The following is a 20,291-nucleotide window of genomic DNA, read 5'->3' on the forward strand; positions in this document are numbered from 1 at the left end:
GTCCAAGCTCAACAACCTGCACAAAGATAATTAGCTGGACCGGTGCTTCCCGCAGTCCCGTGCGCGCGGGTCACCTGGGGATGCGCATTCTGGAGCTCTGGAGTCTGCATTTCCATGTGCTCCCAGCTTGTCGCACTACCTCGCACAGTAGTTCTACCTCCATTTTCCTACAAGCAAACCAAGGCTCAGCAAAGTCAAAGGTATTTCCCAAGGCCATAGTCTAGTAACTAACAAAGAGCGCAGTCTGGCAAACTTTTAGTAATGAACCTAAAGGTCCTTCCATCCTCACACTTCCAGACGTCACACATTCAACCTCTTCCCAAAAGGACAAGATTTCTCCATAACCAGCTCCTCCCAACAGAAAGCGGCTTATTTGAGATATTCATGGAAAAGGAGTTCTGGAAACAAGCATCTCCGAGTTACCTTTCCTCTCTGTGAGTCCTCCCCCACCCGCCAACTCCGTCTGTGGCGTTCTCCTGGCCCTTGGCCACTGGGCAAACCTGCTGAATTAGAACGGATGGTGGGTGGTGGCAGTGGCTTGGGGACCGAGGCTTAACAGAGTTGGACAGCACTGCCTGAGCGTTCAGAGACTCAGGCCACGGACAGCAAATTGAGGGACCTGGGTTGAGGCCTTTGCCTTGTGGTCAGGGGAGTCGTGGGTATCTGCCTGCACTAGTGTGTTTGGCACGGAGTAGAAAGAGCTCAATGCATCCTTGTCGGATAAAGCATTGGATAAACAGGCCCTGAGAAGTTGGAGTGTAAAGGGAAGAAAAATGGTTTTCATAGGGGTAGATCTCAACTGCTTCCTGATTTGGGACCAGTCTCCCACCAGTAAGACAAAAAAGAATAGACCCAGTTCCATATTCACAACCTTCGCATGTAGATATGCAGAATACAAACGTAGCGATTGGTTCTTTCTCCACGAATTCAATCCTACTTGTTGGAAAGAAGCAAAAAACACATCTTGTCAGGAGTGGGATTCGAACCCACGCCTCCAGGGGAGACTGCGACCTGAACGCAGCGCCTTAGACCGCTCGGCCATCCTGACACAAGAAACAGGGCTTTTCTCATTTTCTTTTAAGATTGTCACATAGTGTTCTATCACGACGTCAGGTTATAGCTGTGCTGTGTTTATTTAGGGTTTTAAATAAAGTTAGAACTCTCCTTGGACGCCTCCGCCAAGCAGGGAAAATGAAGCTGCCTGCAGCCCCTTTCCTGTTCTGTTCTGCCTCATCCTCCTTAACAGTAAAGCCCCGTTTTACTGTTAAGGGGTCTCTGGAGGGGCCGGGCCACGCCGGGTGTACCTCTGTCCGGCCAGTGTCGCTGGGCCCTTTGTCCCAGTCGCCGTTCGGGTCTGACGCCCGGTGGACCCAGTGTTGGGGCGCCGCGCGGCGGGCCGGCCGGCCGGGGGGGAGAGGGCGGGATGCCTCCGTCCCTTCGCGGCGCTGGGGGCGCACAGGCAAGTGCCGGGCTTTGCTGCCTCATGTACGGCGAGCGGCGGCCCCGCGTGTGCGGCGTTGGTGGTATAGTGGTGAGCATAGCTGCCTTCCAAGCAGTTGACCCGGGTTCGATTCCCGGCCAACGCATCCTTTTCCTCCCGCCGGCAGCGCGGGGCCCAGCGCTCACGCCGCCGCCGCCCGCGCGCTCGGACTCCGGCGCTTTCGTCTTTGCTCTCGTGCCTTTTAAACCCTGAGCTCGGAGCGGCCGCAGTCTGTCCGCGACGCTCGCGGGGCCACCGGTCAGGCACCGCGGTCGCCCAGCGTCCGAGGAAGCGCAGTTTTTTCATTGAAATCAACAAATGGAAAATCGTACTCGGACCCGCAGTTCAGCTGCTGGGGACGTTTAATCTCATTAGGAGCAACTCGGGTGAATGACCTCCCTTTTTCCGTTGTCAGTTTATGAAATCTAAGCACTGACCACGTTTTTCCCGTGAAAGTAACGTCCCAGCTGAAACGTGCTTTGTGTGAGTGTGACGTCACGCCGCTGTCACACAAGTACGGGGGAAAATCCAGTGTTTCTCTAAGTTACATGTTGAAATAATAGTTTGCATATATGGGGTCAAGTAAGATAACTACGTAAATTATCACCTTTTTCGGATTACTTTTTAATGCTACTTCTTTTAGAAAATTTAAATTTCTGTAGCGTTTCCGTTACGTTTGAGTTGTCGCGCGCCGGTCTAGACGGCGACGGTGCGACCTTGCCAGCAGCCAGCACCTGTCACCGCGTGAAGCGCTGCGGAGCCTCGGAGCAGCTTCCTAGGCGGCGGTTTCGGCGTCGCCAGCGCGGTCGTCCTCGTTAGTATAGTGGTGAGTATCCCCGCCTGTCACGCGGGAGACCGGGGTTCGATTCCCCGACGGGGAGACGCGTGCTCAACCTTTTCCTTCTCCCTCCTTTGGCCCTTATGCTCGAACAAGTTTTCTTACACGACCAGCTTCTCTCCGAGGCCGCGGCTCTCGCGTGAGCGTTCCGCGGTCGGTGGGCGGCCGCTGCGGTGGGTGCGGGTTGACCGTGCTTCTGCGTGACGCGCGTTGTGGGATCGTTAGCGCCGCAGGCGAGCGGCCCGGGACCTGCTCCCCGGCCGGAACCGAGGGTCCGGCCGACCGGGAATGGACAGACTGGACGTCGGTACCGGGGAGGGCGGCGCAGCGCGCCCTGGGCGCACAGAGACGTGGCCGGCCGCGTGGCACAGCCCTGCGTGTTCACCATAGTAAGTTTACTGTGAGTTGCTAGTCGCGCGTGTGCACATGCAGACACGCGTGTGGCCGTAGAGCCGGGTGGTCCCCGAGCCCGCAGGGCGCACTGGCCTTGGTCGCCGGCTCCCCGAGCCCGTCCCGGGGGCAGCGGGTCTGCGGCACCCCCGCCGGTGCCAGCGCGGAGGACGCTGCCGGGCCGGGGCCGCAGCCGCCCGGGTTCCCGCGCCGCCGCCCCGCCGCGCGGGGACGGAGCGCTGACTTCACTGCTCAGTGAAAGGACTTGGCAGCGGCCCTGCCCACCGCCTGTCTCTGTGGCGCAATCGGTTAGCGCGTTCGGCTGTTAACCGAAAGGTTGGTGGTTCGAGCCCACCCAGGGACGGGGGTGAGCGTTTTGTGCACCGGCGGCCACTGCGGGGCTGCGCTCCGCCGGGAGGAGGGAAACTTTTAGCTGCTCCGAGATGGCGTCTCACCGACCCCGCGCCAGCCTCCTCTTTCGCGGGGGTCTCCGGACTCCTGAAGCCGGTGCTTAGTGGTCCTGCGCGTCCCCAGGGTCACCAAGCTATGGAGCGTCGGCCTCCTATGGCCTTGCAGGAGGCGCCCTGTCCCCAGCCTGCTGCCTGGGTCACTGCTGGCCTGGCCTGGCCGCCTGTCCTCTGCAAGCAGCTGCAGAGAAGCTCCGGACCCCAGTGGCTCGCAGGCTCCGGACAGTGTCCTCCTGGAAGGCAATGCCCGTCAGCACCGGCCCCAGCCCCCTCCGCTCCCCATTCTTAGACCAAGCGGACTTCTTGCGCCCCTGCTCTGGCGCAGCCTTTCTCCTTTCGCTGGCAAACCCCCATCATCCTTGACCACCACCCCCAAATTAAGCTTCTTCTCTGCAGCCCTTTACTCACGCTCTCCTTTACAGGTTTTCTCACTGGAAGCAAAGCCCCCCTCCCCCCCAGGGACCCTGCGTTGTTCCTCTTGATATCTTCAGCACCTGAGCTCAAGCTTGGCACCCACGTTGTGTCCAGGGTGTCCTGGTGCACTGGTCCCTGCCTGGGTCCCACGCAATAGTCACACACTAAGATGGAGTGAGCCTGGCTTGAAACTCACCGTGCCAGCGGGCCCTGCTGCCTCCACACCTGTGCCTCCTCCTACCTGTCCCACCTCCCCAACTACCTGTTCCCACCCCTACTCCACCCCCACACCTGTAAAAGCGCCTGCGCACACGTGTCTCACACTCAAATTAGCAAGCTGACCAATTCATGGGAGTCACCATGAGATGGTTGCTGATGGCGAGGGGTTCCCACCAGCCCAGACTGACAGCTTCGGACAACGGGAGAAGAGGATTTTGTCATTCAGATTTTATTGCGATAGCTTTTCCACCTTCTGTCTGGGAGTAGCATGCACGATCTTGTAAAATGCTCTACTGGAATCAACAAGCGTTGTTTAAAGTGCCTGAAGCGGAACGGGATAGCTAAGCTTCCTTCCACAAGCAGCAGCTGCTTCTCCTTCCCCACTCCCCTCCCCCTGCCTGCCCAGGGCTTTGAAGGGGTCCCAGTTTCACTCTGCAGGTTGAATACTTTTAGTGTGGCTTTCAACCTGTGTCTGACGAATGACGGGGACCAAGCCACCGACCGCTAATCAGAGAGTGAAGCTGAAAAGCTGGGTGTAGTCCCTGCCCCGCCTCTAGTTCTTACTATCCTGGCCCACGAAAGTGTCCTCACCTGCCCACTCCTTCCTGGCGGTTGTGGCTGGCTCTCACTTGTCCCACTTTCCCAGTGTGGACGTGGAAATCTCTGTCCGCTGAGCTTAATCTGGGACAGCAAAGCCACTCTCTTCCCTGTGGGCACAGAGCTGGTCCTGTGCTTTCTTCTACCCCACCCCCACCCCCCTTGCTGGGACCATTTTCTACTCACACATCAAGAGGGTTCATCATTACATACATGTAGACCATCCTAATTCTGGCAGGGCTCCCCTGAAAACCTCGATCCTCCATCACCTGTGTGATTTTTCTGTTACCCCCCCTCCATGGCTCACGTTCCAGGGAGCCAGTCCTGGCGGGGTCTCCTCTGGTCTGTCCTGACCCTCCTGCTATTTCTCAGGTTTTGCTGTCGCCCCCAGCCCCCAGTTGTCCCCAGTCAGTCTGAAGGGCGCCCTGCAGCAACAGGCAGGTGCCGACCACCACCAGCTGCCCCTCAACCATTGTTTCTCCTATCAGGTTGGTGAAAAAGAAATTGTGGTTTTGCAATTTTAACCTTTGAAACCATAATTCCTTTTGCACCAACCTAATACCTAGCCAGTTATTGAAGAACAGCGTTCATACATCACGGGTCACCATCTAAGGTCTGTACTGTTGCTTTGCTGGGCTGGATGATTGGCACAGAGACACTGTCTGTGGAGCTCTGAGGCTCCAGTTCCCATGGAGGCTTCACTGTTGGCCCTCGGAGATGGCAGGCCCTTTGTTGGCTTTGTAAGTCACGTAAATGTTGAATCGGTGCACTGTGTACCTGACACTCATGTAACATTACATGCCAACTCTAAAAATACATTTTAAAAACCAGATTGAGCAATAAAAAATGATAAGTTAAAAGAAAAAAATAAAATCACAGGCCCTTTCTTTCTCCTGGGGACGAAGTGAGAACAGAGCCCCAACTCTGAGCTATAGTTTTCCTGCTGCTCCCAGAGGTGCGTGCTAGGCTGATGGGGGTGACCCCAGAGACAGGTTCCCAGACGCAGCATTTACTGCCCCCTTTGTCCTAAGGGTTCTTGCCACATGTGACTTTGTCATTTCTCTTTTTCCTCAGTGAGCTTCGAAGTTCCTTCTGCACAGAGAAGTACAGCCTCGTGTCCACTGCAAACAGTAATCCCATCACCAGGCAGAATGCCATCTGCCACAGTAGCAAGAATGGCGAGACGGCTGGAACTGCCACACCTAAGAGGAGAGGCAGAGGGTGAGGCAATGGCAGTGGCTAAGGCACAGATGAGGAATCCACAGCCAGGCCCCCAGTGGGGAGCCTTTCTGACACCTGCCAAGAGCCAGGCCCTGAGGGTCGTGGGGAGTCGTTGGAAAGCTTCCTCCCGCCGCACCCCATCTCAGCTCTACCAGAGCCCAGCGCAGCTCACCCACCCCTCGGAGACGGCGCACCCTGGTGTCTGGTGGAGGACTGCGAACCAAGCTTGCTGAGCAAGGTAGGTTGTTGGGTTTTTGTGAAATTATGAAAGTTGTCAACATTTAGGTTGATGTGAGAAGTTGTTTCTTAATTCAGAAACTTTATCTTGTGTCTCAAAATTTGACTCATTGTTTTCATCCGTGTTGTTCATTGTCACTAACGAAAACCTGACAAAAAGGGAACCATTGAAATTTGCTACTTATGAGCAGAAAAGTGGTACTGTTTCTTTACCAAGGTTCAGTAACTAAGGACTCGAAAGGGAAAGAGGTGAAATTTGTTGGTTCTCACCCTCTCGGCCCTTGACAGTGTTATTTGCTGTTGTCTGTAAACTGGTAACATTACACAGAGTGGATTTTTAGTGTCAATTTTTTTAACTCTTAATTTTGATGTAATTTCAAACTTTAAAAAAGTTGCCGGAATAGTATAAATAACTCTCATCTATTCTTTACCTAGATTTACTAGTTGTTGCATTTTTCCTCGTGTGCATCATCATTTGCTCTGTTTCCCTAACCAGTTGAGAGTGTTTACTTTCAATTTAAATTGTAATGAAATTTTTTATACAAATTCTGGCACTTTTGTTAAAGTCTCAAAACGTGTGTGTCTATCTCGCTGTCTTTCCACATGTGAGCTGCTTACAAGGTGGTTTTGGTGTGGTTACAGGTAGAAGTTTTGTGACAGTAGCAAATCCAGGAGCACCTTGGGGGGTGTCGCTGACCCCGGGGGGTTCACCACAGAAACGAGCTGTCGTCTAGGTGACAAGATTCTATACTGGACGTTGGTGCCTGTCCAGTTGTTTCCTTTCATCGAGTGGTTAAATGGATAGGCTTTGAATCTTTGATGTGACCTTAGGGGCAAATTAATGACCCCCTTTTCTTCCCCTCAGTTGCTTCCCTGTGCATTAGTGTCAGTGTTGCCCATGTCACCACGTTGTTGTGAGGAGACCCTGTGGCAGTGACACGAGGGACCTGGAAAGAGGCACTTGGCACACTGCCCAGCATGCTGCCGGGAGCCCAGGCATGTCAGCTGGTCTTTGTCACAGAACAAGAAATGGAGGCTCAGGGACTAAGTGGCTTAGCAGGGAGAGGTGGGCCAGCGTGGCAGTGATACGCCACCCTGTGGGTGCGGTTTGAGGGGTGAGGAGAGGTGGCGTCTGCTCCTGCTGTCACCGCAGACCCCATGTGAGGGAGCCTGTGGGACAGTCAGGCGTCAGTCCCAGGTGGCAGTGTGACCCAGGTGGCAGTGTGACCCGGGTGGCAGTGTGACGTGGGCCCGCGCCTGCTCACCTTGAACAGTGACGTTCACAGCCTCTGAAGACACATTCTGTTTCCCGATGATCCCCCTGCAGAAGTAGGAGCCGCTGTGTGCGCGCTTCGTGTACTGGATGTGGAATTCGGAATTCTTATGGGAAAACTGCTGGCCTCTGCCGTTCCGGAAATACTGCACCTTCCCCACACGGATGTTCTTCCAGCTGTGGCACCTCAGCTGCAGGGGCTCACCCTCCTGCAATACCCAGCGAGCCGCCTGGAGCACCAGCCAGTCTGCAAGCACAGAGCACAGCCGGGCCCAGCGGTCAGTGCCAGGGGACATGCCCCCCAGGCACTGCTCCTTATTGCGGAAAGCAGAATGGGCCCTGCATGAGGGACTCGAGTGACACCAAGACCCTCTGTCTAGTGGGGAAGAGGGACAGACACATGATGAAGAAGCAGGTTAGAGCACAGGGACCCCTGTCAGGTAGGTGACACGTGGGTCTGCTGAGGCAAGTGACAGGAAGCACAGTATGTTCTAGATCAAACAGTGAAAATGGCATTTGAAAATGATGAGTTGCCCCATTAAAGGAAAGGTAGGCTTCAGACGGCGTAGACGTTGTAGGAACAGATAGGCTCGCAGCCAGTCAGGACTCAGGCCCCTGGGCGGCCACAGCAATGGCTGCAGCTACCGTGAAGGACCCCTCCGTGCTAAGTCAGAGGAGAAAGACAGGCGAGGCCGGTGGCTCTCGGGGGACAGGGATGGTGCTTCCTGGAGGGCGGCACCGCCTCACATCCCTGAGCACAGCCTTCAAGGGAGAAAAGTCTTGTGTCACCAGGAAACTCTTCCCACAACTGTCTCCACACAGAGGACAGGACCTGAAGCATGAAAAACGACATAGCAGACAAATTCTAAAATGACACGAGAAGGATTCATGAGACAGTGTTCAGTTAAAAGGACAGAACGCCCACAGCATGTACGCACAGGAAACAAAAAAGAAGGGACATGCACTTAAATATTAACAGCTTTTCTCTGGTGCTGGAGCTACAGCGTCTTTTACTTTTCTCCCTCTTACTTTCATATATTTTTGAAATTGAACCTGAAAAACAAAACAATAAAACTTACTATCGTTAAAAAATCGACCACCTTATGCTAAACAAATGGGCAGAACATGAAAAATCTGTACGAGGAAAGCCTGCCAAATAAAAGACCCTTCATTGCTTATTAAGAGAGATTTACCCGAAAGGCCATATGCCTGTGCATCCACTCGTTGTTTGGCAGAGACATGAGCCTTATAAGCATAATGTGACGCTCGTAAGGTCACATGTGTACATACGCAGTCTGCCTGCTTGGGGGACACTCGTCCCAGTGTGTCCTGTGCTGGGCGCGGTGAATGTCCACGTGTACGTTCATTTGACGCATTGTTGTGACTGTACCCCAGTTGTGCAGACTGGGCATCCAGACCAAGGCAGGCCGTCCCTAACCTCAAAGGACGTGTAGTGTGGACTCAGAAATCAGCACAGCGCAATGGCAAGGGCACCACAGACTGAGAGCCAAGCTGCAGGTTATGGAACCGAGACCTTCTGCCAGAAGAACGCAAAGCAGAGGAAAGCCCGAGAAGACGGAGGCACCTCCATTTAATACCTGCTCATTGACTGGAACTCCGAAGCCGGTTTCTAGAGCCAAGTTCAAGGCAAACACATCATTCCCAGACTTGATTTTTCTACTGAATTACCTGGTGGTGGCCCCCCAGTTTTATTTGGTTTGAGTGGCATCTCTCACTAGCTGCATATCAGACGTCCATTCCTCCTCGTAGCTCTGTGGTGTGAGGCCCGTGTCCGCTAAGGGGCACAGCCGGATGCAAAGGAATCCCAGGAATTAGCTTCCGAGGCCTGAGTCCATGGGTGTCTGTCGCAGTCCCATGTCCCTTAGGCCTGCTGCTTCTCCAGCTTGTCCCGCCTGTGTCCCTCCCACAATGGGGCAGCTGTGGAGTCGTGTCAGGCTTAGAAGATGACACTGTGGGTTCCAGGCACGTGGGACACCAGGAAAGATTCCCACCTCCAAACACCCTCCTACCTGCCTCTGGCACCTGGATTCTGTTAACAACACAAAGACTTCCCTTCCATGATGAATGTGTGGGCTGCACGTGTAGATACCTCTAATAGGAGGGAGATCACGTTGCTGCCGTGTAAGTCTGAGTGTGGCATGATAGGAGTGAGAGGCAGGTATGACGCATCAGGGGTGGTGGGGGCAGCTTAGGGCTCTGTGTGTTGAGAGTGGGAAGGAGACTGTGGTCCTAAGAACAGACTCGTTCATCTATGCAGTAAGTACTATTGAGCCTCAAGGTCATGCCCTGACCTTCAGACACCACCGCCGTGTTGGCTGTATTCTCTGAACGTTGCTCCTGGAACCGGGCACGGCTGCAGGTCTGTGCCTGTTACGTGCCAGGTTTGACAGGGGCCACGGCCCACTGTGGCGAGGACTACAATGCAGAAATAACCCAGGGGGACCACAGAACGTCTCGTCTTCACTCTAAGCCCCTGCACATCCTCTCTGGCCCCTCCCACGTCTCTCCTGGCCTCTCGTCTCACGCTCGTCCCCTTCGCCCACTCACCAGCGTGGACCTTGAGCTGCACGGGGTCACTGAGTGTGAAGGAGGCTGTCTGGCAGCTGTAGTTGCCACTGTCCTTCACTCGGGCGTCCGCGATGACATAGGTGGAGCTCTGGCCTGGGAGGGGTTTCCCGTTGTGAAGCCACCGTGTGGAGTTGTCCTCCTTGGGGTAGGCCCCCCGGCACTGCAGTGTCACATTGTCCTTCTCGAGCAACCTGTCCCACTTGGGGTCCAGGGACACCACGGCCTTTGGGAGGTCTGCTGAGGAGACGGGAATGTGGGTGAGGCAGGGGACGCGCAGGGAGGCTCAGAGCCAGAGCCAGCCACTGCGAAGCCACCGTTGATGACGTGGCCTTGGTCTGTCCCTCGAATTTGGAGCAGCCCCGCTTGCAGGCAATCGGCCCCGTTTTTGGCCTCTCTTTATCTTGAGGCAAATGGACCAGAGAAGCCCAGGGCCGAGCCCCGTGTTGTGGCCTTGGCCCCGCTAACCCCCCACCAGCAGCTTTTCACACGACAGACAGACGTTTGCCACGCATGGGCTATTATGCTCTCACGTGCTTCCCTCAGCCAGTCCAACACTACAAGGCAAACTCACCAGCTCTCGTGTCAGCTGAAGCTGCAAGAAAAAAGAGTGAAACATGTCCTGAGCAGAAGCAGAGTGTGTATTGAGCTGCGCCCCCACCCAGGCCACCCATGACCCCAGCAACCGAGATGCAGAGAACGGGCAGCTGCCCCCGCCTGCACGCCGGCCCCACTGTCGCCTGAATCCGTGTTTGCAACACCCTCCTCTTATGCCTTGCTCCCTGTTAAACGCCTAAATCGAGGCTGCAAATTAAATTTCCACAAACCATACCCTAGAAACAACCTCAGCCCAAGTCTCCTGGAAAGGTATAGATGAGCAGTCTCAGAGGGAGCCCTGGAGTGTCACAGTGGAAGAGACAGACCTTGGGGCTCCGTTAGTTCGTACTCTTCAGCCTGCACAATGGGAAGCTGAGAGCCAGAGGAGTGATGTAATGCAGCCTCGTAGGCCCTGTTAGCCCTGACGGTGCCCTGATCCCAAGCAGCCTTCTCCTCATCTCTAGGCCCCAAATGGGTTTTAGTATCTAAATCTAGGGCTATAGACACAGTGAGGGGTCCCTCGCCGGCCTGGAAGGGTCTGTGCTGAGCCGGGCATCCTAGCTTCCCCTCCATCGCGACTCTGACTTACTGAGAAGTAGCAGGGCCACGGGCGGCAGCAGCCGGCACATGCTGGGTGTGACAGTGGACAAGTCACCACGGACGTCTGGATCCCTAAAGTGGCCTTGCTGGACTGAGAGAGGAAGTGATCCGCTTTCCCCTACACCCAGCCTGCTGTTTACCAAGTTCCTTTTCCGGAGCTTCATTGATTCCTGGGTCTGAAAGGGCGGGAGATGGGGGAAGAGCCTGGGGCACACGCTGAGGTGGGTGTGGCCTTTTGCCAGGGCAGGTCTGCACCAAGCAGCTGGGGGTGTGTCAGGGGCACACTCAGAGGTCTCAGGGCTGTGCCCCAGGTCCTGGGTTGGGGGCCACCCAGCGCTAAGAAGGGGACAGCAGGACCTTGTGGACGGCACTCGCGAGGGAGGGCGTTTCCCCTCAGACCTGCTCACTCCTGCCTGGCCCTGACCTGCGCCCACGCAGCCAGCCTGTCCACAGGCAGTGAGCAGTCACTACATCCTCACCCACTGGACGTGGCCCTCACCCCAGAATGAGCTCCACCAACATTTTCTTTCAAAATTCAAAACGCATAGAGAATACAGTCAATAATGTTGCAGCAACTATGTGTGGTGCCAGGTGGGGACTAGACTAATTGGGGGACCACTGCATAAATCATTTAAATTCTGATCACTGTACTGTACACCTGAAACTGGTGTAAAGTCACATTGAATGTTACCTGTAACTGAAAATAAAATCAAAATGCATAAGCCCCTGGGGCCTGCAGTCCACAGGAGCTTCTAAGTTCTTAGTGTGAATTTGATCAAGAGATTCACACCCTCTGTTAAAAGAAACTGCCAGCAGTGGGAGAGAAGTGGGCCGTGGGAAAGGTGGGAAGGAACCAGAGAAGGTGTTGGGCGGTGGCCTGGAAGTGGCAAGACTGTAGCCTCTGCTCTGTGCCCTGGGCCCCCAGCCGGGACGTAGACATGTACCCCTCGCCCCAGTCAAGGCCTGAGACAGAATCACACAGCTCTGCTGGGCAGGCCCACGTTCCCAGTGGGTTTCTGGACTCCGGGGGCAGGTCTCATTGGCAGATGCCCAGGAGGGGGGCAGCAGGCAGATGTGGACGAGGGCAGGGCTGGCACAGGGCTGCTGACACGGCAGGCCAGACAGCTGTGGCTCCTCACGTTTCCATTTTGGTTTGGCTGCTGTCAGAGTTCGCCGACCTTCCTCTGTTCCCATCCTTCTGCCCCCACACATCTGGCAGCCGCCCTTCACCCACAGGCCCTCAGACAAGGTGTCGGATTAACACGGACCAGACTGGCATCTATCAGACATGCGTTTGGCCCCGAAAGCAGAAAGAGCCTCCCAGGGCCACCTCGGGCTTCTGAGGTGGGAGGGGCTCCCCCTAGGCTCTTGTTCGTCGTCTTGGTCTCTTGAGTGCCTTTCTGCCACATGACTGACCTGGCGGCAAGGCTGGCACAAAGGTTTCCTTCTTGGAGGTTTAATTTCTTCTCTGACTCATCTTTGACGGTGGCCGTCAATGGGGGAGGACGGCTGAGCGGGGAGGACAGAGCCACTGAGGACTGTTCTCACTGAACGGTCCTCGCATTGGGTGTTGCTGGGCTTGGAAGGCTTACTTTTGCAGTGAAGGGTAAAATTTGCAAGGAGGAAGAGGCTTTCGGGCTGTCTTGCCCTGGAGTGTTTCCTATCTGGGATCCCCAACCTCCCTTCCCTTCCCTTCCCTGCGCTGCCCTGCCCTGCCCTGCAGCATTGGAGTGGCATGCATGGCACGCGGGTCTGCCATTACCCAGGGCCAGCGTTGTCGTCCCCTGGGACTTATAGTTTCTTAGGGGGCTGCCAGAGGAGTGTCGTGACACTGTGTGCACCAAGAGGGCAGGGGTTAGTTCTGTGTGGGCGGGAGTCCACGTGGACATGAGAACTCTTTAGTTACATCACAGAGAAAATTGTGTGTTCATCAGGGAGGTTTTGAGGGATACGGGCATTGCAGGCAAATGAAGCGGCATGAGCAATGATTTGGGGTGTCTGTGAGCTGGGCATCGTCCCCCAAGATTAGTGAGTGCCTTGTGGGGAAGCACAGTGCCTGAAAGGTTAAGAGGGCTGCATTTCAGCTGAGTCTGGCATGGGAGCCCAGCCCCTCCACTTATCCCTTCCAGGCCTCAGTTTCTGCATCTGTGAAATGGGGCCGACAGTGACATGCTAACCCTGGGGAGTTGTTGTGAGGCTCAAATGAGAGGCCCATTGATCCCTATTGGAAGTGCCGTGTGGGTGGTTGGGGCCTCCCCGGTTTTGTGAATCAAGTCGGGACACTGTCCCCTGACCTCCTGCAGGCCCTGGCCCCTGCCGATTCTCACCATGTCTGGACTGGGAGGTCCCTGAGGGCAGGCAGTGGGCTTCCTGGTCCCCGCCGTGTCCGGGCTTCAGCACAGAGTGGGACGCACTAAGCCCTGGGATGAACATGAAGGATTTTGCACGTCATGTGAAGGACAGTGACAGGCCAGCAGCGAACGTTGTGTGAAATGTAAAACAGATCATCAAGGTTTTAGGCCAGGGAATGACATGGTCAGCTTTACATTGTATTAAAATTTTTCTGATTCCGGCCAAGCAATAGGTTGCATGGAGGGGAGAGAGACTGAAGGTGGAGGGGAAGTTGTTTCCACCATCCAGCCAACAGATTCTTGGGTAAAGAGCTGGAAATGCTAAGGAGAGGCGTGAGGAAGGGGGATCGGGCAGGCCTGGGGAGACCCGCTGGCCGTGAGGCTGCTGGGAAGGAGGGTCTGGGTGACGCTAAGCCTTCTGACTTGGGTGACCAGGACGATGGTCCATTTTGTGGACACAGAGGGAGGAAGAAGCGCCAGCTTTGGTGGGGAGACAATGAGCTCAGCTGTGGCGCAACTGATGGGACGTGGTTGGGGTGATTTCAGGTGCACATGTGGCCCTGGGACTCAGCAGACAGGTCTGGACAAAAGACAAGAGTTAGGAGGAGCCGACATGGTTGATGTTTTAAACTCTTGATAAAAGCCTGAGGCCCTCTCCCTAGAAAATCATGCAAATCATACACCATTTCCCCGCTGCCTTAAGAAGCTCCCTGTGAAGCCCCCCAGAATCTTAGTTAAGATAAAATATGGATGAGATGCCTCTGAGTATAAGAGTGTCAAGTGAGAAAAAAGGGGAACAGTGAGGGAAAGGGAGGAGAGGGGAAGGGAGAGGACCAGTGACAGAAACTTGGCACAGAGCAGCTTTGACAGATGTGTCCAAACAAAGACTTGCTGACAGAGCATCTTGGGAGGAGGGACCAAGGAGGAGAGAACAAGGAAGTGCAGAAGTCACTTGACGGGGCTGCAGGACAGTCAGGGAGGCTATCCCGGAACTCGGCGGCCCCTTTGCCAGAGCTCGTCCAGGCTGGGGTGAGGGTCAGCAGCGCGATAACTTGTGTTTGGAGGCTGAGGGGAGATAACAGAGTGTTTAGTGAACTGCTACTCCTTTTAAGAATCTGTCACGAGGACAGTGAGCCTTTGTCGTCCCCCCCCCCCCCGCCCCCATCTCATCGTCCCTGTGAGTCCTGGGAATAGAAAGTGGTGCTGCTCACTCTTACAGAAACCGCAGGCCCACACCCATTCCCACCTGGGCTGGTGTTATGTAAATGGTGTGTCCCCGCCATGTATGTGCTGCTGTCCTAACCCCCAGGGCCACGGAATGTGACTGTATTTGGACACACGGCCTTTGAAGGCTGATTAAGCCAAGATGTGGACAGACATTAAGGTGACCCTAAGCCAGTATGACTGGGGCCTTATTGGACGAGGAGGTTAGGAAAGGAAACTGCCAGAATCAAAGAACAGGGAGGGAAAGGCTGAGAGCGAGACACTGAGACATCAAATGGGGGCAGGAGGTAGGGAAGAGCCATGGGGGGGGGACTGGGAGACACACAGGTCCTGGCAAAGTGAAAACCACTGAGTGCCCAGGTGGGCAGATGATACTAAGTCCCAGACACAGATGGAGCCACGTCCCCAGAGGCACGGAGACAGACACACCTGAGACGTAAAGGCAGCCACGGCGATGACAGAGCCGGTCCAGAAGCAGGAAGAGTTGGATAGACGCAAGGGACAAAAACCACAGGGGCTTGAAATCGATTCTGTGTGTGGCCCTAAGCCCCAGCCTGTTCCCTTTGGCTGGAGTCACTAAAATAATACAGGCTGTTGACATAGAGGAGCTTTCCAGAAGCTCGGTGCTATCTGCTGGCCGACTTCCAAATGCCCTGCCCTGTTATCTTACAACAGGACACACTGAGACCCACCCTCCCCCTGCCCCCCTCAAAAAAATCTGAAATTGTAAAGTTTCAAAACAGCAGTGTTGGTGATGTGTCGTGAGAAAAATAGTGTTCGAGGGGGAAGGAAATCCAGGTTTTGGTTTCAGTCTGACAGTTGCTCTCTGTGAAGCCACTGCTCTTCCCTAAACACGTTTCCTCATCTGTAAGGGAGGTGACAGGGCTACATCGTGTCCACCTCGTTCAGTGTCACACGCTCTATACCTCTGAATGCTGGCTTTCAGTGGAAATTTCCAGGCATTGCCGAACCGAGTAGCTTTTGTCTTGTACAAATCCCAGTGAAGGCCATTGCGTGACTTCTGGGAGCTAAAGGAACTTTCTAGCAGAGCTGGCACATGCATACCTCTAAGATTTCGTTACTTATAAAAACTGCACTCATGCTTTCAGTCACGCGTGAACTCCTCAGACCCTCTGAGGAAGGTAAAAGGCAGCGGCACAGAGAGGCCTGAAGAGTTTTGAGAAGGAAATGGAAAGACTGTTTTTTTTGTTTTTTGCGGGGGCCGTCCCTTTCGGGAGCACCCGTGGGGGTCTGCACAGAGCCCAGAACTGGAATTAGATTCGGTCCTCGTCCCTTCTCCAAGGTTTTGTTGTTGCTGTTGCTTAAACAATTTTTGTTTGAAAAGACACACATGATCGATAATCTGTTCCTGCTGTTAAATAAGTGAAGAGATTCAGAAGTAAATAAAATAAAAGTGAAAGGGACATGAAATGACGTTCCTCCCCAACGTGCAGCCCCTCCTCCGGGGTAACCGTGGAGAAGTGTCTTGTGTGGCCCAGAGCCTTGCCTACACGCCCATGTTCACGGGAGCACCTATCTCCCTATACAATGTGTAGCTTGCTCATTTTTTGTTGTCTATGTTTATATATTATATGACTTTTCAGCAACTTGAGTTTTTACAATAATTCCATATACACATAGGCACACAAATGCACACACCACTCAAAAAATTTATTTGTTCTAAATAGAGAAAAAGTGCTAAGAATTCTTTGGAGGAAAGTGTGAGAAGGAAGGGCCAGTGTCACTGTTTTGTCTTTCTTGCCCCTTAGAAAACTCAGGCCATTATCAGCCCTGGGGCAGGGACCTTCTGCTGGGAGGTGGCTTCCATGCAGCCTTTGCCTCCGTCCTCGCTGATGGGGCCTGATTCTGTTCAGACATTCGGTGGCCATGAGCTCCCGGGAAGGCAGGCCTCCTCCCAGCTCTGGGGAGACTTCGGTTAGTCTGTCAGTGGTTCTCCAATTTGAGCTGCCAGAATCACCTGGAAGGCTCGTTAGACATGGTTTGGAGGTGCCAGCGGACGCTCGTGCTGCTGGCCCAAGGACCACACTTTGAGGACCCGTTTGCTTGTTGGGACTGACTTGGGACTGAGCAGTGATACCATTTTGGACAGTCTGCTGCAGGGGTTCTGGGGCCCAGCAAGTGACGAATTCTCTGCCAGTGTTTGGACATAATGTTTAAGGATGTGATGCTCAGAGCTACTGCAGCCGTCTTCCTCCGTGAGGGAAGTGGCTGACACGCTAATGACCAGAAGGCAGAGAGAGGGAAGAATCCGGTTTCTGATGACATCGCTGACTTACAGATTGCCCAGCCTGGAACCGCAACTTGACAGATGAGATAATGAAAGACTTCTTCTTATTCAAGCCATCTGAGTGGCATTTTCTGGCACTTGCTGCAGAAAGTCACCTAACTGATACATACATCTCTCTCTGGGTGCCCAGGAGACTCCAGCTGATGTGGCCACAGGGCAATCTCCCTAAAGCCAGATTTTGGACGTTTTTAGGTTCATTCTAATTTTCATTATTTTCAGTAGTGCTACAAAGGTCAGAGTATTTAAAAAAAATACATTTTGGCATATTTCCCAAGGCCATTTTCCCAGAAGTGAAATTACAATGCCATAAGTATGTACATTTCTAAGCTTTTGATAGTATTTCCACGTTTCTTTCCAAAAGAATTGTTTGAATTCACTCTCCATCCTGAAGTCTGTGAGCATCCATTTATCACACTCTCAGTCCAGGTAACCCAGTAGAGGAGAAACTGGGTCTCGCGTTTCAATTTGCATTTCTTTGATTACTACTGTGTCGGAGGATTTCCAGGTACTTGTTCACTGGTTGCGTTTCCTCTTTTGTATTCCCATCAGGTGGAGAGTGCAGTGTCTGCACACTTAGTGTTTGTTTAACCAGATGTTTCTGGATGTCTTTGTAGATATCCTGGCCCTTGCCTATTTGTCAGGACTCTACATTTTTTCTCATTAATTTCTCGTATGATAAAAACACCTCTTTTGGGGGGTAACTTACAAAAAATTTTTTTTTCCAGTTTGCAGTTTGCATTGGTTTGATTTTAGTTTTGTATTATTCAGAAATGTCAAAGCTTGATGAGGACCTTTTCCCCCCAAAGCTTAGAAATCTTTCTTCCTTCAGAGAATTTGACACTCGGTTCTGTTACGTTCTGGGCTTTCTGTGGCAGGTTCTCACGGCTCCCTCGGTGATCCTTCTGACTAGTTTCTGCATTCAGACGTGCTGTCTGCCCACCAGTTTCCTGTTATGTGAACAACACATCATGCTAAATTTTCCGTCTTAACAGTTTTTAAGTGTAGTCAGTAGTAAGAAGTCTGTTCACACTGCTGGGTAGGACTCAGATCTCCAGAGTGTCTTCCTCTTGCAAAACTGGAGCTCTGCACCCCTCAACACTGCCCCCCAGCCCCACTCCCTGCCCCTGGCAACCACCAAGTGCCTTCTGCTTCCACGAGTCTGACACTTGAGACACTTGCTGCGGGTGCAGTCATGCACTTTTGTCCTCTCGTGACTGGCTTATTTTGCTCAGTGTGAGCCTTTGGGGTTCACAGGGGCCTGGGAGAGGAGCTCCTCTTTGTTAAGGCTGCGTAGTCCACTGTGTGCGTCCATGGCCGGTTCCTTACCCAGTCAGCGGGTGATGGACACTTGGGTTGTTTCCAAACCTCTGCTGCTGTGAACATGGGGGTATGACATCCCTTTGAAACCCAGCTTGGTGTTCTTTCATGAAGGCGATGGTGGTGGGGTAGAGACGTTAGCAAAGGACACTGGGAACACCGGGTGTGGGCTATGAAAGGGACGAAGGCGACCGTGAGGACCGCAGGTTTCTGGCTCAGGGGGTGCGGTGCGCCCCTGAGGGGGGCCGTGGGATGGGAAGAAGTTTAACGGGGAGAAGTGACAAGTCCAGGTTTTCTGAGTGTGAGGTGCCCGTGGGACCTACCAGGGGAGTGGTCAGGGTCAAGGTCTGGGCTGGAGCTGGGGACACGGACTGGGCCTGACTTGTGCCCTAGGAAACTGACCGATGTCGTAGGACTGGCCCCTGTACTCGCCTTCAGGTACATCTGCCGACAGTTTGGAACCGCTCAGCGCCTCCTTTACAACCTTCAAAGTCCTTGTCAAATGGGACGCTGCCCCAGGGGCTTCGGCCTCCGCAGAAGCAGTTTCCGGAGCTGTCCCGCGTTTGTCCTAGGATGGGTCCCCGGCCTCAGTGCAGGGCGACCCCGCACGGGCACCTAGAGGGCAGGGCATGCGAGGGGGCGGCTGCGAGCTGCGCAGCCTGCGCGCTGGGGTCTGACTCCCGGGTTCTACGCGCATGTCACTGCCAAGGGCCCGAAGCCCGTGCACCGGAGTGAAGCAGGTCTCGGCGGCCGCACGCCCCGCACGGAGGTCGAGAGTCACTCCGGCGGACCTTTCGGCCAGAGTGACCCCCGCCGGCCGGCGCTGCTTGCGCTGAACAGCTCAGACCTTCCGTTTCCTTGGACAGACAGTGAGATGCGCGCTCCGCTTTGTTTCAACAGAGGGCGGTAGAGAGCCGCAGACAGCGCGCGTTGGTTTCCAAGCCCGAGAAACCAAAACCAGTGTCTACAACGGTAGCCCAACGCCAAGGTACCAGACACGTCCCCTTCACGTTCATGAACGCGACAGGTCTCTGTGGCCGCAGGGCAGCCCCGGGATCACGACTCAGATTCCCGCGCGTCCTGCACAAGAGCTGAGCGGTGTGCAGTTGATGGAAGGCCTGACAGGGAAGGAGTTTGGTCTTGAAGGACGAGTTTGAGTTCAAGACGCTCTGTTTGCAGACATCAGCGTGGCGAACACACAGCATCCGGGGGAACAGCAAGAGATGTGGTCCGGGGAGCATAGGACAGGGTGGGCACGGCCGTGATATACACTCCAGATGTCCAGATGCTACATGACATCCTGAGGGGCGTACGTGTCACCTTGAGGGACTGAAGAGCGTGCTGAAGGCACTGGCAGTGGCTGAAGGATTCTGAGCAGGGCAGTGATCCCACCTGGCATGCAAGTCTGGGTTTTGGGTTTTGTTTTTAATTGAGGTGTAGTTTGATATTGCCAATCTTTTTAATTTTAGCTATCAGGTAGGTGTTGTAGGGGAGGGAAAATGTTCCCTTTTCGGTTCTGTGGCTGCTGTAATTATTGAATTGACGTAGACAGATTAACAGGAAAAAAACAAATTGAACATTGTACATACTCATGTCCCACAGAGACGTCAGACTCAAAGACGTGACCAGAGAGGGGAGCTTTTAGACCTTTCAGACAAAGAAACGATGAATTTGTGAAGCATTGACGAGACAGAGGGGTTTGGGCTGAGGGTGGATTGATGGTGAAGAATTAAGGTGGTTTGTTTACACAGCCTTCGTGGCCTGAAATTACCCATCAGTGTTTATCAGGACGTCTGCCTTCCTCCTGGCACAGGGAGATTTATCTTCTGCTTCCAGAGAAGAGGGTGAGGTGGGGGAAGTCAGAGTGACCTTTCTGCTTCTGCCATTTTCTCCAAACTCCTTTAGTTTAAAATAGTCAACACGCCACGGTGCCATATTTTGGGACAGTGTGTCCTGAATGTTTTTAGTGACCAGTGATAACTCACTGTTTCTAACTTGCATTTCCTTGATAAGTAATGAAGTTGAGTGTCGTTCCTTGTGCTTATTTGGTCATTTAGATATCCTCTCTTGTGCAGTGTCTGTTTACATCTTTTGGTCATTTTTTAATTGGGTTGTCTGTCTTATTGACTTGTCGGTGTTCTTTATGTATTTTAGATACGAATCCTTTGTTGG

The 20,291-nt window shown here is 53.7% G+C and overlaps 1 protein-coding gene and 4 non-coding genes across 6 annotated transcripts; 3 read left to right on the plus strand and 2 right to left on the minus strand.

Moving 5' to 3' along the window:
* Nucleotides 1-965: 965 nt before the first annotated feature.
* On the minus strand, nt 966-1,048 carry TRNAL-CAG (transfer RNA leucine (anticodon CAG)). The gene has a single exon. It is a non-coding gene; the product is annotated as a tRNA-Leu (tRNA).
* A 466-nt stretch (nt 1,049-1,514) lies between these two features.
* On the plus strand, nt 1,515-1,586 carry TRNAG-UCC (transfer RNA glycine (anticodon UCC)). The gene has a single exon. It is a non-coding gene; the product is annotated as a tRNA-Gly (tRNA).
* A 703-nt stretch (nt 1,587-2,289) lies between these two features.
* On the plus strand, nt 2,290-2,361 carry TRNAD-GUC (transfer RNA aspartic acid (anticodon GUC)). The gene has a single exon. It is a non-coding gene; the product is annotated as a tRNA-Asp (tRNA).
* A 637-nt stretch (nt 2,362-2,998) lies between these two features.
* On the plus strand, nt 2,999-3,072 carry TRNAN-GUU (transfer RNA asparagine (anticodon GUU)). The gene has a single exon. It is a non-coding gene; the product is annotated as a tRNA-Asn (tRNA).
* Nucleotides 3,073-4,013: 941 nt separating this feature from the next.
* Nucleotides 4,014-11,042, minus strand: LOC109435242 (low affinity immunoglobulin gamma Fc region receptor III-A). 2 transcript variants are annotated; one of them, XM_074322395.1, is made up of 5 exons: nt 10,909-11,042; nt 10,297-10,317; nt 9,705-9,959; nt 7,129-7,383; nt 4,014-5,607 (listed from the first exon to the last, which is right to left on the minus strand). In XM_074322395.1, the coding sequence occupies exons 1-5, from the start codon at nt 10,946-10,948 to the stop codon at nt 5,432-5,434; spliced, it is 747 nt and encodes a 248-aa protein (XP_074178496.1). In that variant the 5' UTR covers nt 10,949-11,042; the 3' UTR covers nt 4,014-5,431. The 2 variants fall into 2 exon arrangements, with proteins under 2 accessions (XP_074178496.1, XP_019568545.2); XM_019712986.2 differs by having other exon boundaries at nt 9,705-9,962.
* Nucleotides 11,043-20,291: the final 9,249 nt, after the last annotated feature.

Source organism: Rhinolophus sinicus, linkage group LG17 (assembly GCF_036562045.2).
Source record: "Rhinolophus sinicus isolate RSC01 linkage group LG17, ASM3656204v1, whole genome shotgun sequence".
Lineage (NCBI taxonomy): Eukaryota > Metazoa > Chordata > Mammalia > Chiroptera > Rhinolophidae > Rhinolophus > Rhinolophus sinicus.